We start from the raw sequence: 27,045 nt of genomic DNA on the forward strand, positions 1-27,045 counted from the left end.
CACTTCAGCCGAGCAGAAAGGAAAAGCTTTTATTTTAAAAGCTGCTCAAGAAAGGAAAGCTCTCAGTTTCCAAAGATCAGCTGAAAAGAAGAATATTTCTATTATCTCAAATAAGTGCACTGGGAGTCTTGAAAACTGTACTGAAAGAAGGAAGAAATCAGGAAAGGCAATGGATGTTATGGAAATAAAGCAGGCAGAGAGAACAAGGAAGATCACCAAGAGGCAAGTACTGTTTCTGTTCATATTCTGGTCTGTGTTCTGCTGCCAGGTAGTGTCTGAGAAGGTTCAGTATTCAGTTCCAGAAGAAACAGAGCAGGGCTCCTTTGTGGGGAACCTTGCTAAAGATCTGGGGTTGGATGTCAGAGAGCTGTCAAAGCGCAAGCTTGGTATTTCTTCAGAAAAGCAGTTCTTTGATTTGAATGAACAAAATGGCAACCTGTATGTGAATGAGAGGATAGATCGGGAAGAGATTTGTGGGGAATCATCCACTTGTGTCCTCAAATTAGAAGTTGTGGCACACAATCCTTTGAATATCTTCCACGTAAATATTTTTATCCAGGACATTAATGACAATGCCCCATATTTCCGGAATGAAAATGTTGAGCTTAAATTGAGTGAGTCTACTCTGCCAGGAACTCGATTTGCTCTTGGAAATGCTGAAGATAAAGACATTGGAACAAATTCCCTGCAGAATTATCGATTGAGCTCAACTCCATATTTCAAGTTGGAAATTCAAAACAGCAATGATGGTGGTAAATATGCAGAATTAGTATTGCAGAAACAACTGGACAGGGAAAAGGAACAGATGCACCACATGGTCCTTACAGCCATGGATGGTGGAGAACCTCCAAAAACCGGAACAGCCAACATATTGGTTGCAGTTATTGATATTAATGACAATGCCCCTGTTTTCACCCAGACAATCTATAAAGTGAGCCTGAAGGAGAGTGCACCCAAAGGAACCTCTGTGCTTCAAGTCAAAGCATCTGACAGTGATGAAGGGTCCAATGCTGAGATCACTTATACATTCAGTGACATCCCAGAAACAGCTGAGCAGAAATTTCATCTGGATCCCAGAGATGGAACAATTACACTTATAGAAAGTGTTGATTTTGAGGAGAGACAAAAATATGTGATGATAATTAAGGCAAGTGATGGAGGAGGCTTGGCGGCACATTGCAATGTGGAGATTGAGGTTCTTGATGAGAATGACAATGCTCCAGATGTGATCCTTACATCCGTGTCCAGCCCAGTTCCTGAAGATGTCACTTCTGGAGCTGTGATTGCTCTCATTAAAGTTCAGGACAGGGATTCTGGGGATAACGGAGAAGTCACCTGTCACCTGAAGGAACTTGTACCTTTCCTGATAGTCTCATCCTCGGATAATTACTTCAAGCTCCTCATAGATGGTGCTCTTGACAGAGAAAGGACTCCCGAGTATAATATTACAATCACAGCCACAGACAAAGGCACACCTCCACTCTCCACACACAAAACCATATCAGTACAGATCTCAGATATCAATGATAACCCACCAGCCTTTGAAAAATCTTCCTACACTGCCTACGTTCCAGAGAACAACCCATCTGGAGCTTCTATTTTCCACATCAAGGCCTCTGACCCAGATCTGGATCGCAATGCCAGAATCACTTACTCCGTCCTTCACAGCAACATCAAGGACCTGCCTCTCTCCTCCTATGTCTCCATTAACTCTGAGACTGGGATCATCTATGCCCAACGCTCCTTTGACTATGAGCAATTCAGGGAGTTTCAGATTCAAGTGAAGGCCCAAGATGGAGGTTCTCCACCACTCAATAGCAGTGCCACAGTGACAGTATGTGTTTTGGATCGAAATGATAATGCTCCGCAGATCCTGTACCCCTCACAATCAACCGAGGGCTCACCTTTCTTTGAGATGGTGCCTCGGTCAGCTGAGTCGGGTTATCTGGTGACGAAGGTGGTGGCCGTGGACTCTGATTCGGGACACAATGCCTGGCTCTCCTTCCATCTCCTGCAGGCCACAGAGCCCTCACTCTTCAGCATTGGCTCCCACACAGGAGAGGTGCAAACAGTCCGAGCATTACTTGAGAGAGATGCAGTGAAGCAGAGGCTGGTCATCCTGGTGAAGGACAATGGGCATCCTCCTCTCTCAGCCACCACAACTTTGAGCCTGGTGTTTGCTGAGAACTTCCAGGAGGCTCTTCCAGAAATGAACTCCCAACCAAATGACTCAGAGTATCAGTCTGATCTACAGTTTTATTTGGTATTGGCCTTGACCTTGGTGTCCTTTCTGTTCCTGGTGACGGTGATTCTGACCATTCTGATGAAGCTTCGAAGGTCAAGGAACCCCACTTTCCTTCAGTGCTTTATTCCTGACCCCACTCAAAGGCTGGTGCCATATTCCCACCCAATTATGAGGACGGAACTTTGCCTTATTCCTACCAGGTCTGTCTGTCCTCTGAATCCAGGAGGAATGAGCTGACTTTCCTGCAGCCCACTGTCCAAATAGCAGAGAACATCCTTTGCAATGGCAGCTCTGACATTTCTTTGATGGTCAGTGGAGGCAATTTAATTTCTGAAAAGGAAAATGACAGCATGGTGAGTTATATTGCATGTTCCTTATAGGGAATTTGGTGTTGTTTGAGAGTTTAATTGTAAACAGTGGATGTTATCAAACTGGCATCCCAGAGAATTCAGACCATGTCATCAGGGAAGTAGGTAGGGAGTAGTATTGAGCTGCTACTGCTGTAGAGCAAGCTAATTGGACCTTCCAGCAGCTATTGAGGGGCAGCACAGCAGGATGGCGGAGGCTCTGTCAGAATTGTCCAGGTACACATCTGCATGGTAACTCGGTGTCGTGCTAAGATTACAGTGTGGTGCAGCATGGCTGAGTGGAGAGAATGTTTTCTTCTTCTTCTTATCTTTGCAGTACAAATGCAATTGAATATGTAGCTGTTTTCACATTCTGTGCTTTAAGAAATTTACAAGAAGAAATACCAAAAAGTCTTTCATAGAATATTCTTTAAATAAATTGGTAAATTGGTAAAGTTTTTCAACTGAATTTTGGGAAGTGTTTGTGGAGCTTTTTATGGGTTGGATTATTTAATGAGAGTAAAGGATTAATTAATCACTAAACGTTTTAGAATACTGTAACTTGATTTGGTTCTCATATATACAAATAATCTTACATAGCATTTGGATATTGTGTTCCTGTCACAGACACAGCTTGGGATTTGGCTCTGATGAGAATAGCACAACATATTAAGTGGTGGAGCTCTGATGGAGGCTATCAGTTGTACAAGCATTTCTTAGGTCCTGTGACTGCATGCTGTTTGTAGAATGAAAAATGCTCATGTACAACCTGTGTAGAAGAGTGGCAGCATCAAAAGGGAGTTTCTCTTGGCATGATTTCTAGAGATGTTGTATACCACTCTTTGTGTGTGTGTGGGGGACTATAGAATTATTTTACTTAAATAAATAATATGCACATATCCCACCCCCCACGTCCAAGATATGTATATACTGGAAATGGTCCCTGGATTGACAAATACCCTAAACCAAACATGACTGTATCATGAACCCAAACGTATCCCCTGCCCCTGCACCGGCCCCAGCCCGGGCCAGGTCCTGTATTCTCATATACTACTGATGTCCAGTGTGGATGCAATCCCAAAGTATTGGCATTCCTTTCATTGCTTTTGCATTATATTGTTAGAGATTATGATAAATTGTAACAGTTATAGTGAACACTTTGTATGTAAGGATGTGTGTATGTGGAGCGTGTGGTTAGTATTTCTACTTATACCATCTCTAGTCATGCTTCCATACTGTAGAAATATAGGTGACAAATAACTAGTGAGTGACAGCTACCAATGGTAGATGCCCTTTTAACTCTTTGGCATGGAATGTTTTCTTATGGAGAGTCAATCTGGCCAGGACATACATCTGCACATCCTGTAATTGCTGTACTTTAAAGCTGGGTCATGTTCACCACCAGTGTATATTCCATTAGGAAAGATGAAGACTAATGTTAAAAGAACATTTGTTGGCAATATCTAGTGGATAATTCAGTGTCTTGTCCCTCCTGCTAATGGCCAAAATCAGTTTTAGCAGTTTAATCTTGTAGAATAAGAAGCACAACATCAAGCTCTCCAAAGAAGATGGCCGAAAACCACCCACCTCTGCTGTTCAACAAGCCCTCACATGCTAGTTTTTAATAAAGCTCTCTTCTGAGTTTGACATCCAGTTTTCACATGTGTGCTTCTAAGCTGCCATTGAATGTTATCCATCCACAGTAGTGGTGTTTGTGATAAGCTGGAGCTGTGGATGAGGCAGCGGTGTGGCTGGGTCTGTATGCATCTGTCAGCAACCAATCTGGCATTCCTGCTGGTGCACCTACATGGCCCTAAGCTTGCCGTGACTGAAGCCCAGCCCTTTCCAGATAAGCAGTGGCAATAAATTACAGAGAATGTAGCCATTTTACTTCTTTGCTCTGTGCAGTAATACCTAGTGTTAAGAATGTTCAAGGCGCTTCACATATAGTGCTGTGTAACTCTTACAATAACCCAGAAAAGTAGATCAATGTTATGATATTGGGGTAGGGGGAGAGGCTGCATTCAAATTTGTGGGTAATATTGCATTAGTTATTTTTCCTGCGTTTAATGGCAGCATTTCTGTCCTGTTCTTTTCACTGTGGTACCTGCTGTGCTAAGGAACTGTGGTTTTTGACTGATATACCAGCAAGTTGTGCTGAATTTCATGCACACCAGTGTATTTGGTATCACACAACAATGAATGTCATTGGCTAATGCCACAACTCTGTCAGCCTTTCTGCACATGGATGCCTCTGTTTCCCCATGAAAACAGCAGGAAAGAAATGTGTGTCAGCATATCAGTTTCCTCACTTTACAACTACAAACATTACACTGACACAAAGAAAATAAGAAGTACCAGAGGCTTACTATTCTTTTTTCTGCATCCAAATGAATCTTTTTAATATCCAGCAAACAACATTGCTGAGAAAGTTCAATATTTCAGAATTCAATTCATTCCAGAATTTCCAGTAATGGGGTAGGGCAGGAACCCTAAACACACTTGTCTTTCCTGCTCCTTTTCAGTTTGTTTACAACAAAAAAAAATGTCACTCTTTTTTATCCTTAGTGGTTAAATTCGAAGAAGAAAAAATAAAGAATATGGAAAAATATACATAGTTATCCTAGCTATATCTTCATTTATAATATTTATAATATTATAAAAAACTAGTACTGTACAGTGAAATGGTGTTTATTTAATTTTCAAAAGTGAAGTTTTTGCAGTTTGGGCTTGATCCTCTGGGTGTCACTGTTCACCAGAACAGAGGAGAAATGTGAAATCCTGCCCAATCAAAGTTGCCTTTCCATTAAACACAAACGCAAAATATCCAAAGGAACAAGCTGCTTGTCAGTGTAAAGAAGAAATGGATGTACATTTTCCTTAGAATGGAGTTGGATACAGCATCATTTGAATCAGAATTGAAGGGCCTTTAACCTGCTGCAAGGATGGAAGGAACTCAGAGGCTGTGGAACTGCAGAAAGGGAATCTTCCAGTGCCTTTTCATGATGTTTTCTTGGAAGGCAGTTTCTGGGCAGATCCACTACTCCATTCCAGAAGAGATGCACAAAGGCTCTTCTGTGGGGAATGTTGCAAAGGACCTGGGAATGGAGGGCAAGCAGCTCCCAAACCATGGACTGCGCATTGTTTACCCTGTAGGTATGATTCAGTACTTTTCTTTGAATGTCAACAATGGCCATTTGCAAATATCTGAGAGAATAGATAGAGAGAAAATCTGCAGAGAGGCAGAGAAATGTTTGTTGAAGTTTCAGGTTCTTGTTGAAAGCAAACTGAAGCTTTATGGAATTGAAGTGGAAATTACAGATATAAATGATAATGCTCCCCACTTCCCTCTATGGGAACAGGAGCTGGAAATCAGTGAGGCATCTACACCTGGATTCCAGGTTCCTCTTCCTGAAGCTCAAGATCCAGATTGGGGGATAAATTCCGTGCAGAGCTATCAACTCACAGGCAGTAGCCATTTTGCTTTGCATGTGCAAACAGAAGAAAATGGTGTCAGAATTGCTGAACTTGTGTTGGAAAAGTCACTGGACAGAGAGGAACAATCAGCTTACGATTTGCTTCTCATAGCTACTGATGGAGGTGATCCCATCAGATCTGGCACATTACAAATCCACATTGTTGTCCTTGATGCAAATGACAATGCACCAGTTTTCAGCCAACCTCTCTATGAAGTGAGTGTGAATGAGAATATTCCCAAGTGGTCCATACTTTTGACAGTGAGAGCGACTGATATGGATGAAGGAATCAACGGAGACATTAAATATTTTTTCCAAAAAATCACAAAGAGAGACTCCCAAATGTTTGTTTTAAATTCCACAACTGGTGAAATCATCCTTATTGGGAATCTTGATTATGAGGAATCATCTTTATATGCATTTGAGATACAAGCCAAAGATGGAGGAGGCCTGAGTGACAGATCAAAAGTTGTGATATCTGTTACAGATCTGAATGACAATGCACCTGAATTATCAGTTAACTTTGCCACCAACACCATACTTGAAAGTTCACCATCCCAAACGGTAATTGCCATTTTAAATGTCCAAGACCGAGATTCAGGACTCAATGGGGAAATCACATGTTCAATCCCTAGCAACCTCCCTTTCCAGCTAAAGAAGTCCATGGATAACTTTTACAGTTTGGTGACTGATGGTGCCCTTGACAGGGAACAGGTGTCAGTCTTCAATATTACTGTCACTGTTACTGACCATGGAGTCCCCCCTCTTTCTGCAGTCACAGTCATCACACTTCATGTTTTAGACACAAATGACAACCCACCCCTCTTTGAAAAAACAGACTATACTTTCTATTTTGTTGAGAATAACCAAAGAGGAGCCATGGTCTCTTCTATAAGAGCAAATGATCTTGATTGGGAAGAAAATGCCAGAATAACATATTCCATCACTGATGACCAAAGAAGTGACTCCCGCCTCTCCTCCTACCTCTCCATTAACTCTGAGACGGGGATTATATATGCTCTGACCTCCTTTGATTATGAAGACTTTCGAGACATTCGGTTCCGTGTAAAGGCTCAGGACGGAGGTTCTCCACCACTCAGTTCCAATGTCTCAGTGACTCTCTTCATCCTGGACCAGAATGACAATGCTCCCCAAATCCTGTACCCCTCCCCTCCCACTGATGGCTCCACAGGGATAGAGCTGGCCCCTCGCTCCTCTGAGCCAGGCTACCTGGTCACTAAGGTGGTGGCCGTGGATGCAGACTCTGGCCAGAATGCCTGGCTCTCCTACCAGCTGATCAAGGCCACCGAGCCAGGGCTCTTCACTCTAGGGCTCCACACAGGAGAGATCAGGACGGCCCGCTTCTTTCTGGAGAAAGATGCTCTCAAGCAAAGCCTGGTGGTTTTAGTGAAGGACAATGGGCAGCCACCTCTCTCTGCTTCAGCCACTCTGACTGTGGTGCTGGCTGACACCATCCCTGCAATCCTCTCAGACCTGAGCAGCATCTCAGCTCCTGTGGAGCCTCCGTCTGACCTCACCTTCTACCTGGTCCTTGCAGTGGCCTTTGTTTCCTGCTTGTTCTTCATCTTCCTCCTTGTGTTACTGGCCATCAAGTTGCACAGGTGGAGAAATTCTCAGCTGCTTGAGTCGGGGAGTGTGAATTTCAGTGGCGCTCCTATCTCACAGTTTGTGGGGATTGACGGAGTCCGAGCATTTCTGCACTCCTACTGCCAGGAGGTTTCTCTCACTACAGACTCTAAGAAAAGCCAATTTAGTATTTCCAAGGCAAATTATTCCAATACTCTGAGCAATCAACAGACTTGTGAGGTAAAGAATCCTATCATATCTGGTGAAGATTTAAATTTTAATGATGGTGATCCAGTCATAGCCCAGGTGAGTTAATCAGGTTATCTTTTGATTTTATATGAACTTACTCATCTTGGTGAATTTTACATCTATCTGATGATCTGCAATACTATACTGGAGGCTATTATTATAGATAGCACTTTGTTATTTATTAGTAACACCACAGTTGTTTTTTCAGTATTTGTGTTTCATGTTATAACACAGACAAATTATTTTACTCAGTTACATTTCTTATCTTTACTGTTATATTGCCCAGTAGTAAAATGACTCTCTGATCCTCATTGCCAAGTATATATTATGGTATGTAAAAATATAATTGATGCTATGCAGCTTTTTAATGAACATCAATATTATGGGCACCATCCATAGGAGAGATAAGTTCCTTCTCCAGAAATCACTGGGTCTCAGAAATGCTTTTCTTTGGCCGAAATGTACCATATAGTTGTAGGATATTTTGGAATAACGTGTGCATAGTAAGAATAATCATGAGTTATACTTATACACTTGTTTGACTGATATTCTAGCATCTGCTGAATCGAGAAAAATGAAAATAACATACTAACTGAATATTAATTAAGATAGATTATTTAGCGCATTTGTGCAATTAGTTTTAGGCTGAATCTTCTGTCTTTTCCATTAGTAAATGTCATGTGGATTCTCGTGTTCTCTGCCTGGATGGGTAGGGCAGAAGGAAAAACAAAGATGTAAACTGGCAGAAGAAAACACTCCCATATGCAAGGATTAAAGCGAATCTTCCATATGATGGACCTCTACCACTTTCCAAACCTCTAAAAGGATAAGATCAAAGACAGGGAGGTGTGTGGATAGGGAAGACTCTCACATAAGACTAGGCAGAGACAGAACTGCTTCTTGTAATGGCTTTGAAAGGCCAAGCACCAGGGCCGGCCCAGCCACGAGGGAAGGTGTGGTGACCACCTTAGGTGGCAGAGTCCACCAGGGCGGCAGATCCTGATGTCAGTTCCTGACGTAGATCTTCACTCACCCCACCTTCCTTGGTGAGGAGGGGGTGCCATTCCTGGGTCTGTCTCAGGTGCCAAAATGTACTGGGCCGGCCTTGCCAAGCACTGCTTGGCTTTTTGCTACATACAAAACTATTCCTGGAGAAAATATACCAGAACTTTCCTGTCACTAAATATGGTAATTAATTTCTCTTCTGACAGATAAACCATAATCTCTGCTGTGGAGCCTCTTCTAGAAAATGCATATTCACTCTTTTTGATCTCCTGTGTGTATCTGCGGCAGCCTTTATGTTTTAGAAGTGCTGGCAGCGCTCCTCCCCCATTCTTCTGAGGAAAATATTATCTTTCCTGAATACTTTTTCTGCTGCCCTCACAATTAAGCAAGCACCTTCAATCCCTTACTAGTCCTCATATTAAACCTTGCTAAAAAATAAATAAAAATCCAGTATATATGCAATGCTGGAGCGCACAGTCCTGATTATATGATTTTTAAAAAGTTCTTAAATGCCATGAATATGAGCTGTTTGTTCCTAGAAACTGGGATGCGTCGTTCCTGTGGTGGGTTTGTCTGAGATGAAGTAATCCCTAGAAGTTATTTTCTCCAGATATTACTACACAGTAAATGTGGATGGATGTTAAAAACTCACCCAAAGGCAAATGTGAACACTTTCCAAAGAGGCTAAAGACCTGCCAATCATTAAGAATTCACTGTATAGTTAACTTACAGTATAATGGTATACATACCTACTCAGACGTGCTTAATGGATACAGGATGGCAGACGAGGCTTTGGTTTAGGGTTGGCATTGGGGGAAAACAGGGTTCTTGTGCCTTTAACAGATGCATGGCAGACAGAAATTCAAGAGGTTGAACCTTTCCTAGTATGGAAATACAATTATGGGGAAAGTTTCACCATGACTGTGCTCACTCTAATTTTGTGGTATACCGTGCTCCCCACAGCAGCCATTTTGTATTATGCCATGCACCCATGGCAGCCATTTTGTGACTTGCACCCACAGCACTCTCTCAGAATTAAAAAAAGTGACCACTGGTCCAATGGTGTAATTGTAAAACAGGCAAACTGTCAGGTTTCTGAGGTGGCAGCAGCTAGAGTGAGGAAAGGTGAAGAGCAGGCCCTCAGCCTGGCAGAACCACCTCCCCCGCTTCCTTGCTGAGGAGAAATGAGCAGGCCTTGGGACTGAGGCTTTATAAAATGATGTGAAGCTGTACTGGTTCCCTGACCACCTGAATTTATATTTTTGCCTAGATGAGGTAACTAGCGTACAATACTTCTGGTGGACGTGCTGCCATGTGCCTCCCTGCCACAGGGGACATATATCTGAGATACATTTGGCAGGTATTCATGGAAGGGATGTGGAACTCCCTGCCCTGGAAAGTCCTCTGGGCCTCCTTCCATTTCACTGCCTGCTGCAGGCCTTTTTATTCCAATAGGCATTAATCCTGCCTTGGAGCTGAATATTCTTGACTATATCCCAAATATAGACATTTTTTAAAAATTCCACACTGACTCCATGGCAGGATTGTTGAAGTGACTACTATTTTATCTGCAAAGTCTGAGGTAAATTACCATAGTGTACAGAGTCCAGATTTATTCTTCCAAAAGAACTCTGCCAAATTCTTCTTTACATATTTGGGGGCAAATGATAGAAAAAGAAGCCAATTTATTTACTGCTGCTGCAATACTACCACTCCAAATTCTAGGATGGATTGAAGGGAGCATCACATGTTCGAAACAAAGGGAAACAGAGGTATGAGTGACATTTATTCCTTCCTGTATAATACGCAAAGCAGGGCTAGGCACAAGGATCATGGAATGATGGATGATTCTAGCAGGTGAAATTCTTGCATTGTATCACAGTGGAGACATATGTGTTCTCACCATATATTAGAATTATAGAGTTGAAAGTTACCTCAGTAATCATCTAGTCCAACCATCTGCCAATGCAGGAAATTCACCATTGCTGATAGTCTCTGTTTAGAACTTCTAATGAAGAAGAGTACACGACTTATGGATGCAGTCTGATCCACTTTCAAGCAGCTCATGCCTGCAAAAGGTTCTTCCTAATAGTCTAAATACTTTTTCTTGCAATTTGAATTCTTTTCTTGTTTCCCCATTTTGGACACATTCCAGTTTGCCAATATTCTTCTTAAATTGTGGTGCATGGAAATGGGCACAGTACTCTGGGTGAGGTTGTCTGACCAAAGCAGGATATAAATATACCATTACTTTTCACAAACTGGACGCAGTATTTATGTTGATGTGAACTAGAACTGCATTAGCCTTTTTAGCTGTTGTGTCGCACTACTGGCTCATGTTTACCTTGTTATCTGCTAAAACCCTAGAATCTTTTCACATGTACAGCTGTCAAGCCAGGTATCACCCATCCTAGATTTGTGCACCTGATTCTTCCTAACTAATGCAGAGATTTAAATTTATCTCTATTGAAAATTGTTTTGTTAAAAACGTCCCCTTTCTGCATCCAGTCATGATCCAAGTATTATTAGCTATTATTAGGCATGAGGGAGCTGCTTTCTATGAGTAGACCCTATGCAGTTGGGATCTAAGTGAGAAGCCATGTAGGTTGAGTTTATGCAAGAGGAGTGTGTTCAGTTTATGTGGGTAGGACCTGCGTGATCAGCTCACTCATTACTCCCCAGCTGCATGGGACTGTTTGGAGGAAAGCAGCTCCCAAGCAAGAGGCATGCTATTTAAAAGCCTTCTGAGTCACTTGGTTTTCTTGTGCTTCTCCAGCTTTCACCACAACTCAAATGGCATCCAGCTAGGCTTCTGTTTCTGATGTTTCAGGTCCCCACTTCAGCAGGAAGTAGAAGAGACACTGGTGTTTATTATCTTACCTTCTACATGGTGCCTACTTAAAAGCATACCTCATGAGAGGCCATCTGAATACCTGCAGCCTCCAACTACACAGTAAAGTTACCACATTTCTAGATATGGGTGCTTATGGAATCACGGGTGGGATTTCAGATACTTGTAGTCACACCTCCCAGTGGCCATGATGTGGGGTATGTTCATTTGAGAATATTGTTGGTTAGCTATAAATCAAAGAAGTGACTGAGTTGATGGCCAAAGTCAAATTGAGTTGACTTCAGAGAACAAGCAAGCCTCCAAAAGAAGAGCTGTCAGTGATAAAATCATAAGAGGATAATGGAATACAACAGCAAACTGGAAGTATCTGGGATAGATTATCGAAATTGTTTCCCCACTTCAATGGAGACTTAAAATATTCGGATCTGCTACCTCAGAATGTAATGGTATGAAAACAAAAGTGCCTTCTTGATACCCTCAATACATCTCTTGTTTCAAAACGCCAGTTTCAGATTATTATGGTACTAGAATGAATAGCTATCCTCATGATGGGCAGGGTGCAAGTCTTAGTTCTTGGACATTTTAGTTCCATTAATCTTGTTCTGATTATTGGCTTTCAATGAAAAGGCTCTGCAGTTCTACTTACTGGATTTAATGGAAACTTCTCATCTCAAAGTTAGTCAGCCTAAGAGCCTGAGGAACTATCAAATGGGAACTGAAGAAAGAGAAGCTGGACACGTGGGATTACTGAAGGAGGGAAAGATGGAGAGGAAAGATGCATGGTTATTTTTCAAGCACAGCCCCATGGAACCTGACTTTCCATGATGCAATCCCCTGCATCTAAGAGCTGCCTGTGACAGACAAAACCACGTGGACAGGGAAGATCGTGAACTTTGCACACACAATATGCAAATATGGTTCTGTCATTCATAGGCAGCCCCCAATCAAGTCACATCATAGGGAAAAAATAGCACAAATGTAACTGCATGCGAAGGTCAAATAAAGAATTAACTCTGAGAAGGAAATGGGAGAGGGAGGGAAGAATGATTAGAAAGCTGCACATGACAGATCAGCATACATAGATGAGCAGGGCTGAATTGCACATATCATAGTATAATCACCTGCCAGATCCTTGGTTATACAGTGTTACCTCGAGTTACAAATGCCTCAGGTTACAAATGCTTCAGGTTACAAATGCTTCAGGTTACAAACTCTGCTAACCTGGAAGAGTTACCTCGAGTTGAGAACTTTGCCCCAGGATGAGAACGGAAATCGTGTGCCGGCGGTGCAGCGGTAGCAAGAGGCCCCATTAGCGAAAGCACGCCTCTAGTTAAGAACAGTTTTAATTTAAGAATGGACCTCTGGAACGAATTAAATTCGTAACTGGAGGTACCACTTTATGCTTATAATATTCAGTATTCAGGTACAACTAAGACTGGGAGTAAACATGAGAACACCTGAGAAAAAAGTACCTATTGTGATCTTTTTAAGGACAAAACTGGCTTATATGAACCATATATCTATTAATGAGTTGAACAAAAAGATCAGTCAACTGAAATTTCCTGATAATACCATAAAGAATAGAAAGAGTTATGGAAGAAAATGTACATTTAGGATTCCAAAATAAGGCTTCTGCAGTTTTGTATTGAGCCTCATGGTGTCGCTGTTCACCAATAAGGAAAAAAAGTAAAAGATCCAGCCTCACAACCTTAGCTATTACAGTGCAGCACACAGTAACTGAGGCGAGGCTGAACATGACAGTACAGAAAGCAAAACTGAAGTAAGTTTTGCTTAAACACAATTTGGCTATTTTGAACTGGATCCAGGAGCAGAACAAAGGGATCACCAGAAACCAATCATTAGAGCTTTTGAACAGAACCAGCATTTTTTCTCCTGGTACAAAATCATGGAAGAAACCCACAGACTCTGGAGTTGCAGAAAAGGAATCCTTCAATGCCTTGTCATGGTGACAATCTGGAAGCTAATTTCTGGGCAGATCCGATATTCCATTCCTGAGGAGATGCAGAAAGGCTCTTTTGTGGGGAATGTTGCAAAGGACCTGGGAATGGATGGGAAGCAGCTTTCAGACCATGGACTCCGCATTGTTTCCACTGTAGGTATGGTTCAGTATTTTGCTTTGAATGTCAACAATGGCCATTTACAGATTTCTGAGAGAATAGATAGAGAGGAAATCTGTGGAGAGGCAGACAAATGCATATTGAAGTTGCAGGTTTTTATTGAAAGTAAATTAAAACTTTATGGTATTGAAGTGGAAATTACAGATATAAATGATAATGCACCCTGGTTTCTACCAAAGGAATGGAAAATGAAAATCAGTGAGACATCAACACTCAGAGACAGGTTTCTTCTACCCAAAGCTCAGGATCCAGATCTAGGGATAAATTCTATACAAGATTATCAACTTGCAGGCAGTCACCATTTTTCTCTGCATGTGCAGACAGGAGAAAATGGGGCAAGACATGCTGAGCTGGTGCTGGAGAAACTTCTGGACAGGGAAGAGCGGCCAGATTATGATCTAATCTTCACAGCTACTGATGGGGGTGATCCAGTGAGATCTGGTACTGCTCAAATTCATGTGATTGTTCTAGATGCAAATGACAATGCACCGATTTTCACGCAACAGATCTTTGAAGGAAGCATGGATGAAAATATTCCTAAAGGGTCGATAGTGTGCACAGTGAGAGCTACCGATATAGATGAAGGAACCAATGGAGAGGTAAAATACTCCTTTGAAAAAAACACAGAGAAAAATTCTAAAATGTTTCTACTGAATTCAACAACAGGAGACATTACCCTTGCAGGAAGCCTTGATTTTGAAATATCATCTTTATATGAATTTGAGGTGCAAGCCATTGATGGTGGTGGTCTAAGTAACAGATCAAAGGTTGTTATCTTTGTAAAAGACTTAAATGATAACGCACCTGAAATAGCAATAACCTTTGTACTCAACTCTGTGTCTGAGAACACACCAACTGGAACTGTCATTGCCATTTTAAATGTCCAAGACAGAGATTCAGGAGTCAATGGGGAGGTTATGTGCTCAATTCCCAATAGCCTTCCTTTCCAACTAAAGAAAACAATGGACAACTTTTACACTTTAGTGACAGACAGAGCCCTTGACAGGGAACAAGTGGCGACCTATGACATCACTATTACAGCAACTGATAATGGGACTCCGACATTATCAACCTCTGCAATTATTTCACTGCAGCTGTTAGACACAAATGACAATCCCCCATTCTTTTTACAGTCATCCTACACCTCTTATCTTCTAGAAAATAATCCAAGAGGAGCCTCAGTCTTTTCCCTGAAAGCAAGTGATCCAGACTGGGAAGAAAATGCCAGACTAACATATTCCATCACTGATGACCAAGGAAGTGACTCCCGCCTCTCCTCCTACCTCTCCATTAACTCTGAGACAGGGGTTATATATGCTCTGACCTCCTTTGATTATGAAGACTTTCGAGACATTCGGTTCCATGTAAAGGCCCAGGATGGAGGTTCTCCACCGCTCAGCTCCAGCGTCTCGGTGACTCTCTTCATCCTGGACCAGAATGACAATGCTCCCCAAATCCTGTACCCCTCCCCTCCCACTGATGGCTCCACAGGGATAGAGCTGGCCCCTCGCTCCTCTGAGCCAGGCTACCTGGTCACTAAGGTGGTGGCCGTGGATGCGGACTCTGGCCAGAATGCCTGGCTCTCCTACCAGCTGATCAAGGCCACTGAGCCAGGGCTCTTCACTCTGGGGCTCCACACAGGAGAGATCAGGACAGCCCGCTTCTTTCTGGAGAAAGATGCCCTCAAGCAAAGCCTGGTGGTTTTAGTCAAGGACAGTGGGCAGCCACCTCTCTCTGCTTCAGCCACTCTGACTGTGGTGCTGGCTGACACCATCCCTGCAATCCTCTCAGACCTGAGCAGCATCTCAGCTCCTGTAGATCCTCCGTCTGACCTCACCTTCTACCTGGTCCTTGCAGTGGCTTTTGTCTCTTGCTTGTTCTTCACTTTCCTCCTTGTGTTACTGGCCATCAAGTTGCACAGGTGGAGAAATTCTCAGCTGCTTGAGTCAGGGAGTGTGAATTTCAGTGGCGCTCCTATCTCACAGTTTGTGGGGATTGATGGAGTACGAGCATTTCTGCACTCCTACTGCCAGGAGGTTTCTCTCACTACAGACTCTAGAAAGGCAAATTATTCCAATACTCTGAGCAGTAAAGAAGCTTGTGAGGCAAAGGATCCAATCCTACCTGGTGAAGATTTAAACTTGAACAGTGAAGGCTTAATCGTAGTCCAGGTGAGCAAACAATTTTCGATTAACATGATTTTTTTGTTTTGTTTTATTAATATCAGAATATATTTCCCATTTACCTCTGGTTTCTCATTATATTCAGAACTATGTCAGTCTTCTTTTTATTCCATCCAGCTCTTCCTTCCTTTAGTTATCACTGGGTATGTGATCCTTCTGTGAAGGAACTTCTTTCACCAAATCTTTATCTTGATGCATTAAGTGACCAATCTTTGCCTCATTCGTGCTACTTCGGACTGCTGGTGGGGGCTCATAAAACAGAATGCTCCTCTATAAGAAAACATAGTTCCCTACATATTGCAAACAATCATGCCTGGGAGACAGTTATTAGCCTAATTTAATTCCTCTCACCTAGTTTTTATGTGGAAGTGTATTTCCCAACCAGTATTGATCAAGACTTCAGTATGTGGGTTCCTGTTTAATTTACGGATGGATTTGGTGCATTCTTAATTGTTTTAACTTTGACTGTTGTATTTTATTTTTATCTCATTTCTGCATGACATTACCAAATGTTGGGATGGATGGATGGATAGACAGCTAGTATATGAATAAATGAGTATATAAATGTGAGCAGCCACCTATCTTGGTACTGGCAAGACATAGGTTTACTGCCTCGGTGAGCACTAGAAACTAGAGGCCTATGGCAAGTCAGTGTCCACTCCAGTCATTCAGGCAGACAAGCTCTTAACCTGGAAGCAAACTGATTCATTTTTATTTTTATTTCAAGCAGCTTGTACACTACAAATACCTACTGTGGTCTGCACAGATAGGATAGTCAAACATCTAGTCAGCAAGTAACTTTGCTGCACTTGTTTGCATGTCAATGGTACTTCATAGGGACTTCTCTGACAGTAAGTAACCCCTTTCCACTACACTCCCTCCAGAAAGCTGATATTGATATTCCCATTGTCAAAAGGCTTGTTATGTCATTTTCCAAAAGCAGTTATGGTTTTACTTAGCTTTTTATTGACTGAGATATTATTGATGTTTGTATATTTTAGAACGATAAGATAAGGAGACTTAATTGGGGAGGGGACTCTGGGAATAAAAAAGAAAAAATGCAAGCACTTGTATATAAGATGGTTGCTTTATGCTCCTTATAACTTGGAACCTTCACCCTGTGTCAGAAAACAACAGCAACACACTAACTTTTTTTGGGGGGGGGGTTCTACCCCAGTGAGATTTCCAATATAAGGTGAGGGTAGAATTTTGAATCCCAGAAAATATATGTGTCTGTGGTGTCAGAAGAAGAGTGCTTGACAATGTCCAAAAATCCCAAGCCAGAAAACACTTATTTGTAGGATGTGTTTCTGACCCCATTAAGAAACTCACAAGAAAACTGTCCTTGGTTAGAGAGATGTCCCCAAACAACATTATTCGGCTTGTGCCAAGTTATTGACACAGCTGTAAGTGGTAGGGGCTGAACTTTGGAGATATTGTAGGGGTGACCATTTGTGACAATGTCCTGGAAGTCCATTCATTGCAGAATGAAAACCACACTGGAGCGGAGGTGGGGATGCTTTGATTCACACAAAATTGTATGAGAGAAACTGGAAATGATTTATTACTTGGGCACATTGCGGGGGAAATGGTGCTAGAAATAGTTGCTTTACATTATTGTAAATAAAAGTGGTAAAATATTTTGATCACATTGATCACATGCACATTAGTTAGTTTGGTCTTTCAGTATTTTATTCCTTTACAGAAACCTTTTAAACAGAATAATGCAAAAGTATAGAGGTATTAATGCTATGTTTAAACTGGGTGAAAGACGGATAGCAAATAGCATACTAATGTATTACATGTTATCTCTTTTATAAAGAGTGCAGCTAGCTTTAGTCCAGGTCCTATGAGAAGATTTTAAATATAAGCTCTCCCATCTTTTTTAATCACTTTAATTCAGCGAGGACCCACTTTTCTTTGAATTAATTTCAAGTATAAATGGGGTTCATCAGTACCGTTAGCTAAACCTCCCTGCCATTTCTTCCCTTTTTCAAGAAAAAAAAAATCACCTTTGTGTGGGGTGCTGGTAGTAACTGTCAATGGGCAGAGGTAGGAAAGTAACCTTGAACCAGAAATGATGTTCCTGAGTATGCACAGAAGTGGAATTTCCTGCCAGAGAGCATGCCAAGTGTATTTCCCTCTGCCTCCTGATCCAATAAAGGAGACATTGACAAACCCTGTGTACCCTGACAAGGAATTACACTCCTTAAATGATCTAGAAGACCACAATTTCTTTAGAAGCCTCTGGAAACAAAGCCCTCCTCACCAACAGGCATCCCCCCTCTACTATTCCTATGGTTTTTCTTGTTGTTTTTTTCCTTTTTAAAGAAAGAAACTATCAATGATGCTGAATGGTGAGGCACTGGGAAGTGATGGAGAAGAAATTTGTTTATGATTGAATTTAAATGTGAACTTATATTACAAGCAATTCCCTACTTTAGAGATAAAATATCATGTAGAGTTACAGAAATAGCAAAAACAGTTCCCCATGTGGACTCAGAGTGTCACTGTTGGACAACGTGGGAGCAGCCATGGCTCAGCATTTCTGAGACTCTTGGAGTAGTATCTCTCTCTTAACACTTCAGCCGAGCAGAAAGGAAAAGCTTTTATTTTAAAAGCTGCTCAAGAAAGGAAAGCTCTCAGTTTCCCAAAGAACAATATTTCTATTATCTCACATAATAAGGAGGAAATCATAAACAACAATGGATGTGATGGAAATAAAGCAGGCAGAGAGAAAAAGGAAGATCACCAAGAGGCAAGTACTGTTTCTGTTCATATTCTGGTCTGTGTTCTGCTGCCAGGTAGTGTCTGAGCAGGTTCAGTATTCAGTTCCAGAGGAAGCAGAGCAGGGCTCATTTGTGGGGAACCTTGCTAAAGATCTGGGGTTGGATGTCAGAGAGCTGTCAAAGCGCATGCTTGGTATTTCTTCAGAGAAGCAATTCTTTGATTTGAATGAACAAAATGGCAACCTGTATGTGAATGAGAGGATAGACCGGGAAGAGATCTGTGGGGAATCATCCACTTGTGTCCTCGAATTAGAAATTGTGGCACACAATCCTTTGAATATTTTCCACATAAATATTTTTATCCAGGACATTAATGATAATGCCCCACATTTCCAGAATGAAAATATTGAGCTTAAATTGAGTGAATCTACTCTGCCAGGAACTCGATTTGCTCTTGGTAATGCTGAAGATGATGATATCGGAATGAACTCCCTCCAGAATTATCAGTTGAGCTCAACTCCATATTTCAAACTAGAAATTCAAGCTGGCAATGATGGCGGCAAATATGCAGAGTTAATATTGCAGAAACAACTGGACAGGGAAAAGGAACAGATGCACCACATGGTCCTTACAGCCATGGATGGTGGAGAACCTCCAAAAACCGGAACAGCCAAAATATTGGTAACAGTTATTGATATTAATGACAATGCCCCTGTTTTCACCCAGACAATCTATAAAGTGAGCCTGAAGGAGAGTGCACCCAAAGGAACCTCTGTGCTTCAAGTCAAAGCATCTGACAGTGATGAAGGGTCATATGCTGAGATCACTTACACTTTCAGTGACATCCCAAAAACAGCCAAACAGAAGTTTCATCTGGATCCCAGAGACGGAACAATCACACTCATAGAAAGTGTTGATTTTGAGGACAGACAAAAATATATGATGAAAATTCAGGCAAGTGATGGTGGAGGATTGGCGGCACATTGTAATGTGGAGATTGAGGTTCTTGATGAGAATGACAATGCTCCAGATGTGATCCTTACATCCATGTCCAGCCCAGTTCCTGAAGATGTCACATCTGGAGCTGTGATTGCTCTCATTAAAGTTCAGGACAGGGATTCTGGGGATAACGGAGAAGTCACCTGTCACCTGAAGGAACTTGTACCTTTCCTGATAGTCTCATCTTCGAGTAATTACTTCAAGCTCCTCATAGATGGTGCCCTTGACAGAGAAAGGACTCCCGAGTATAACATTACAATCACAGCCACAGACAAAGGCACACCTCCACTCTCCACACACAAAACAATATCAATACAGATCTCAGATATCAATGATAACCCACCAGCCTTTGACAAATCTTCTTACACTGCCTATGTTCCAGAGAACAACCCATCTGGAGCTTCAATTTTCCACATCAAGGCCTCTGACCCAGATCTGGATCGCAATGCCAGAATCACTTACTCCATCCTTCACAGCAACATCAAGGACCTGCCTCTCTCCTCCTATGTCTCCATTAACTCTGAGACTGGGATCATCTATGCCCAACACTCCTTTGACTATGAGCAATTCAGGGAGTTTCAGATTCAAGTGAAGGCCCAAGATGGAGGTTCTCCACCGCTCAATAGCAGTGCCACAGTGACAGTATGTGTTTTGGATCGAAATGATAACGCTCCGCAGATCCTGTACCCCTCACAATCAACAGAGGGTTCACCTTTCTTTGAGATGGTGCCTCGGTCATCTGAGTCGGGTTATCTGGTGACGAAGGTGGTGGCCGTGGACTCTGATTCGGGACACAATGCCTGGCTCTCCTTCCATCTCCTGCAGGCCACAGAGCCCTCACTCTTCAGCATTGGCTCCCACACAGGAGAGGTGCAAACAGTCCGAGCATTACTTGAGAGAGATGCAGTGAAGCAGAGGCTGGTCATCCTGGTGAAGGACAATGGGCATCCTCCTCTCTCAGCTAGCACGACTTTGAGCCTGGTGTTTGCTGAGAACTTCCAGGAGGCTCTTCCAGAAATGAACTCCCAACCAAATGACTCAGAGTATCAGTCTGATCTACAGTTTTATTTGGTATTGGCCTTGACCATGGTGTCCTTTCTGTTCCTGGTGACGGTGATTCTGACCATTCTGATGAAGCTTCGAAGGTCAAGGAACCCCACTTTCCTCCAGTGCTTTATTCCTGACCCCCATTCAAAGGCTGGTGCCATATTCCCACCCAATTATGAGGACGGAACTTTGCCTTATTCCTACCAGGTCTGTTTGTCCTCTGAATCCAGGAGGAATGAGCTGACATTCCTGCAGCCCACTGTCCAAATAGCAGAGAACATCCTTTGCAATGGCAACTCTGACATTTCTTTGATGGTCAGTGGAGGTAATTTAAATTCTGAAAATGAAAATGACAGCACGGTGAGTTATATTGCATTTTCCTTTTCCTGGAATTAGGTGTGTTATCAGTTGTTTGAGAGTTTATTTGTAAATAATGGATGTTATCAAGCTGGCATTCTAGACAATTCATGCCATGTTACCAGGAAGGTAGGGAGGGAGTAATACTGAGCTGCTACTGCTGCAGAGCAACCTAATGGGATGGATTTTTCAGCAGTTGCTGAGGGAGAAAACTGCAAATTGTGGAAGCCTCAGTCTGAATTATCTAGATGCCTATCTTCATGCTGACTTAGGGTGATGATCTAGGACCACAGCATAGCATGTTTGAGTGGAGACAGTGCTAAATTGTTTTCTTTCTTTCTTTCTTTCTTTCTTTTTTTCTTTCTTTCTTTCCAGCATGACTAAATTTGAATATGTAGCTATTTTAATGTTCTCTCTTTAAAAAGATACAGTATATGCAAGAAGAAACACAAAAACATCCTACATTGTATATGCTTCAAGAAGTTTGAAAATTTTCTATTTATTGGCAAAAAATTCCTTAATATCCAACTAAATATTAGGAAGTTTGTGGAGAGTTTTTTATGTGTTATGGGGAAGGAAATAGCAGATTGAACATCTTTTGATGACAGTCTGCCAGCAGAGATAATTACATGGTGATTGATGATAGCCAGACATAAGTCTTGGCTCCCATATTCATTTTGGTGGAAAGAGTGAATAAGAGATTAATCCCTGGTGCTTTGAAAAAGCTGTTTTCTGTTGTCAAGAGACCAAGAAGCAGTCAGCTGCTAGGAACTCGGATGGGGGTTAAGCGACTTGAGAGCTGAGGAATTTACATCTTACCCTAAAGCCATGTAAGAACCGTGACCGGTATGGGATCTGCAAAAGTCTCCCTTTCTTAATTATTTTTGGGACAGTTATAATTTATAACTGAGGGAGATTTGTCCAGTTTTAACAATGGAAATCTGTATTTTTGTATTTTTTAGATTGATATAAATGTTCTACATTATTAAACTTTTATATTATTAAAAATGAATAAAAATTATATTTTAAAAATGACAACCATAATTCAAAGCACACAGGAAGTTAAAATCACAACAGAATAGATTAATACAAATTAAAGCAAATTAAAAATGCAAGCAATATTATGTAAGATTGATTGCATTATGCTCCTTACAACTTGGAACCTTCACTCAGTGTCGGAAAACAACAGCAACACAGTAATTCTTTGGAAGGGGTGTGTGTTTCTACCCCAATGAGATTTCCACTGTTTGGTAGAGGTAGAATTTTGAATCCCAGAAAATATGTTTCTGTGGTGTCAGAAGAAGAGTGCTTGACAATGTCCAAACATCCCAAGCCAGAAAACACTTATTTGTGGGATGTGTTTCTGACCCTATTAAGAAACTCACAAGAAAACTGCCCTTGGTTAGAGAGATGTCCCCAAACAACATTATAAGGTTTGTGCCAAGTTATTGAAACAGCTGTAGCTGGTAGAGGCTGAACTTTGGAGATATTGTTGGAGTGACCATTTGTGACAATGTCCTGGAAGTACGTTCATTGAAGAAGCAAAACTGCACTGGAGCAGATGGGGTGAGAATTCTTTGATTCACATAAAATTGTATGGCGGTTAAAGAGAAACTGGAAATGATTTACCGGTAATATTGGGAACACTTGGGGAAAAAAATGGTGCTTGAAATAGTTGCATTACATTATTGTAAATACAAGTGGTAAAATATTTTGATCACATTAATCAAATGCACATTGGTTAGTTTGGTCTTTCAGTATTTTATTCTTTTACAGAAACTTTTTAAATGGAATTATGCAAAAGTATAGAGATAGAAATGCTATGTTCAAACTGGATGAAGGACAGATAGCAAATAACATAGTATAGTCATACCTCGGGTTGAATGTGCTTCAGGTTGAGCGCTTTCGGGTTGCGCTCCGTGGCAACCCAGAAGTAATGGAACGTGGTACTTCCAGGTTTTGCCACTCGCACATGCGCAGAAACTCAAAAAGATGTCACACGCATGCGCGGAAGCGGCAAAATGCAACCCGCGCACATGCAGACGTGCCATCGCGTCTTACATTCTATTCAGGATGCAAACGGGACTCCGGAACAGATCCCGTTCGCATCCCGAGGTACCACTGTAATGTATTACATGATCATCTCTTTTATAAAGAGTGCAGCTAGCTTTAGTCCAGGTCCTAGGAGAAGATTTTAAATATAAGCTCTCCCATCTTTTTTAATCACTTTAATTCAGTGAGGACCCAGTTTTCTTTGAATTAATTTCAAGCATAGAATGGTTTTCACCACTACCATTAGCTAAACCTCCCTGCCATTTCTTTCCCTTTTCAAGTAAAAAAAAAAAAAATTACCTTGAAAAGGTGTGGGGTGCTGGTGGTAACTGTCAATGGGCAGAGGTAGGAAAGTCCTAACCTTGAACCAGAAATGATGTTCCTGAGTATGCACAGAAGTGGAATTTCCTGCCAGAGAGCATGCCAAGTATATTTCCCTCTGCCTCCTGATCCAATAAAGGAGACATTGACAAACCCTGTGTACCCTGACAAGGAATTACACTCCTTAAATGATCTAGAAGACCACAATTTCTTTAGACGGCTCTGGAAACAAACCTTTTGTATCTGATGAGCCCTCCTCACCAACAGGCATCCCCTCTCTACTATTCCTATGGTTTTCTTGGTGTTTTTTCATTTCTTTTTAAAGAAAGAAACTAAAGCAAAGATGCTGAATGGTGAGGGACTGGGAAGCGAAGAGGATGCACACAGGTGATGGAGAAGAAATTTGTTTCTGATTGCACTTAAAGGTGAACTTATATTACAAGCAATTCCTTACCTTAGAGAAAATTTCTATGTAGAATTATAGAAATAGTAAAAGCAGTTCACCGTATGGACTCAGAGTGTCACTGTTGGACAACGTGGGAGCAGCCATGGCTCAGCATTTCTGAGACTCTTGGTGCAATCATACTCTCTTAACACTTCAGCTGAGCAGAAAGGAAAAGCTTTTATTTTAAAAGCTGCTCAAGAAAGGAAATCTCTGTTTCCCAAGGATCAGCAGAAAAGAACAACATTAGTACTATATCACTTAAGTGTACTGGGAGTCTTGAAAACTGAAGTGAAAGGAGGAGGAAATCAGGAAATGCAATGGATGTGATGGAAGTAAAGCAGGCAGAGAAAACAAGGGAGATCACCAAGAGGCAAGTACTGTTTCTGTTCATATTCTGGTCTGTGTTCTTCTGCCAGGTAGTGTCTGAGAAGGTTCAGTATTCGGTTCCAGAGGAAGCAGAGCAGGGCTCCTTTGTGGGGAACCTTGTTAAAGATCTGGGTTTGGATGTCAGAGAGCTGTCAAAGCGCAAGCTTGGTATTTCTTCAGAAAAGCAATTCTTTGATCTGAATGAACAAAGTGGCAACCTGTATGTGAATGAGAGGATAGACCGGGAAGAGATTTGTGGTAAATCATCTACTTGTGTCGTCAAATTAGAAGTTGTGGCACACAATCCTTTGAATATTTTCCACGTAAATATTTTTATCCAGGACATCAATGATAATGCCCCACATTTCCAGAATGAAAATATTGAGCTTAAATTGAGTGAATCTACTCTGCCGGGAACTCAGTTTGCTCTTGGAAATGCTGAAGATGATGATATCGGAATGAACTCCCTCCAGAATTATCAGTTGAGCTCAACTCCATATTTCAAACTAGAAATTCAATCTGGCGATGATGGTGGCAAATATGCAGAATTAATATTGCAAAAACAACTGGACAGGGAAAAAGAACATGTGCATCACATGGTCCTTACAGCCATGGATGGTGGAGAACCTCCAAAAACCGGAACAGCCAAAATATTGGTAACAGTTATTGATATTAATGACAATGCCCCTGTTTTCACCCAGACAAACTATAAAGTGAGCCTGAAGGAGAGTGCACCCAAAGGAACCTCTGTGCTTCAAGTCAAAGCATCTGATAATGATGAAGGGTCAAATGCTGAGATCACTTACATTTTCAGTGACATCCCAAAAACAGCCAAGCAGAGGTTTCATCTGGATCCTAGAGACGGAACAATCACACTCATAGAAAGTGTTGATTTTGAAGAAATTCAATATTATGTGATGATAATTCGGGCAAGTGATGGAGGCGGATTGGCGGCACATTGCAAAGTGGTGATTGAGGTTCTTGATGAGAATGACAATGCGCCAGATGTGATCCTTACATCCGTGTCCAGCCCAGTTCCAGAAGATGTCACATCTGGAGCTGTGATTGCTCTCATTAAAGTTCAGGACAGGGATTCTGGGGATAATGGAGAAGTCACCTGTCACCTGAAGGAACTTGTACCTTTCCTGATAGTTTCATCTTCAGATAATTATTTCAAGCTCGTCATAGACGGTGCCCTTGACAGAGAAAGGACTGCAGAGTATAATATTACAATCACAGCCACAGACAAAGGTTCACCTCCACTCTCCACACACAAATCCATATCAATACAGATCTCAGATATCAATGATAACCCACCAGCCTTTGAAAAATCTTCCTACACTGCCTACGTTCCAGAGAACAACCCATCTGGAGCTTCAATTTTCCACATCAAGGCCTCTGACCCAGATCTGGATCACAATGCCAGAATCACTTACTCCGTCCTTCACAGCAACATCAAGGACCTGCCTCTGTCCTCCTATGTCTCCATTAACTCTGAGACTGGGATCATCTATGCTCAACGCTCCTTTGACTATGAGCAATTCAGGGAGTTTCAGATTCAAGTGAAGGCCCAAGATGGAGGTTCTCCACCACTCAATAGCAGTGCCACAGTGACAGTATGTGTTTTGGATCGAAATGATAACGCTCCGCAGATCCTGTACCCCTCACAATCAACCGAGGGCTCCCCTTTCTTTGAGATGGTGCCTCGGTCAGCTGAGTCGGGTTATCTGGTGACAAAGGTGGTGGCCGTGGACTCTGATTCTGGACACAATGCCTGGCTCTCCTTCCATCTCCTGCAGGCCACAGAGCCCTCACTCTTCAGCATTGGCTCCCACACAGGAGAGGTGCAAACTGTCCGAGCATTACTTGAGAGAGATGCAGTGAAGCAGAGGCTGGTCATCCTGGTGAAGGACAATGGGCATCCTCCTCTCTCAGCCACCACAACATTGAGCCTGGTGTTTGCTGAGAACTTCCAGGAGGCTCTTCCAGAAATGAACTCCCAACCAAATGACTCAGAGTATCAGTCTGATCTACAGTTTTATTTGGTATTGGCCTTGACCTTGGTGTCCTTTCTGTTCCTGGTGACGGTGATTCTGACCATTCTGATGAAGCTTCGAAGGTCAAGGAACCCCACTTTCCTCCAGTGCTTTATTCCTGACCCCCATTCAAAGGCTGGTGCCATATTCCCACCCAATTATGAGGACGGAACTTTGCCTTATTCCTACCAGGTCTGTCTGTCCTCTGAATCCAGGAGGAATGAGCTGACTTTCCTGCAGCCCACTGTCCAAATAGCAGAGAACATCCTTTGCAATGGCAGCTCTGACATTTCTTTGATGGTCAGTGGAGGTAATTTAATTTCTGAAAAGGAAAATGACAGCACGGTGAGTTAAAGTGCATTCTTTTTCTCCCTTTTTTAGGGAATTTGGTGTGTTATCACTCGTTTAAGAGTTGAATTATAAACAGTGGATTATATCAAACTGGCACCCCATACAATTCAGGCCATGTCACCAGGGAAGTAGGTAGGGAGTAGTACTGAGCTGCTACTGTTGCAGATCAAGCTAATGGAATGGGCCTTCTAGCAGTTGTTGAAGGGCAAAATTGCAAGTTGGGGGGGAGCCTCAGTCAGAATTATCTAAATGCACATTTGC

General features: G+C 42.0%; 3 protein-coding genes and 1 pseudogene across 6 annotated transcripts in view; all 4 read left to right on the plus strand.

The window, feature by feature from the left end:
- On the plus strand, positions 1-2,912 carry LOC308593717 (protocadherin gamma-B1 pseudogene; annotated as a pseudogene). The gene has a single exon. The product of its transcript is annotated as a protocadherin gamma-B1 pseudogene (transcript).
- A 2,372-nt stretch (positions 2,913-5,284) lies between these two features.
- LOC308593577 (uncharacterized protein) overlaps positions 5,285-27,045 on the plus strand; it is a 29,858-nt gene continuing 8,097 nt past the window's right edge. Inside the window, exons 1-3 of the mRNA XM_081206039.1 lie at positions 5,285-7,961; positions 18,413-18,438; positions 24,321-26,778. Of these exons, the coding sequence (XP_081062165.1) occupies positions 5,538-7,961; positions 18,413-18,438; positions 24,321-26,778 (4,908 nt within the window). The 5' untranslated portion in view covers positions 5,285-5,537. The remainder of the gene's footprint in view (positions 7,962-18,412; positions 18,439-24,320; positions 26,779-27,045) is intronic.
- Positions 8,950-17,214, plus strand: LOC308593720 (protocadherin gamma-A8-like). Of its 3 annotated transcripts, none has more exons than XR_014011042.1 (2): positions 8,950-9,092; positions 16,812-17,214. XR_014011042.1 is itself a non-coding variant. In XM_081206277.1 (2 exons), the coding sequence occupies exons 1-2, from the start codon at positions 13,667-13,669 to the stop codon at positions 16,854-16,856; spliced, it is 2,448 nt and encodes an 815-aa protein (XP_081062403.1). In that variant the 5' UTR covers positions 13,103-13,666; the 3' UTR covers positions 16,857-17,202. The 3 variants fall into 3 exon arrangements, 1 of the variants encoding a protein (XP_081062403.1); XR_014011043.1 differs by lacking the exon at positions 8,950-9,092 and adding an exon at positions 10,194-10,269; XM_081206277.1 differs by lacking the exon at positions 8,950-9,092 and adding an exon at positions 13,103-16,069 and having other exon boundaries at positions 16,812-17,202.
- Positions 18,768-26,685, plus strand: LOC308593707 (protocadherin gamma-B1-like). Its single transcript, XM_081206260.1, has 3 exons — positions 18,768-21,216; positions 23,912-24,011; positions 26,626-26,685. Exons 1-2 carry the CDS (start codon positions 18,787-18,789, stop codon positions 23,975-23,977), a joined length of 2,496 nt encoding a protein of 831 aa, XP_081062386.1. The 5' UTR covers positions 18,768-18,786; the 3' UTR covers positions 23,978-24,011; positions 26,626-26,685.

Source organism: Podarcis bocagei, assembly GCF_964188305.1.
Source record: "Podarcis bocagei genome assembly, chromosome: 8".
In the NCBI taxonomy this organism is placed as follows: domain Eukaryota; kingdom Metazoa; phylum Chordata; class Lepidosauria; order Squamata; family Lacertidae; genus Podarcis; species Podarcis bocagei.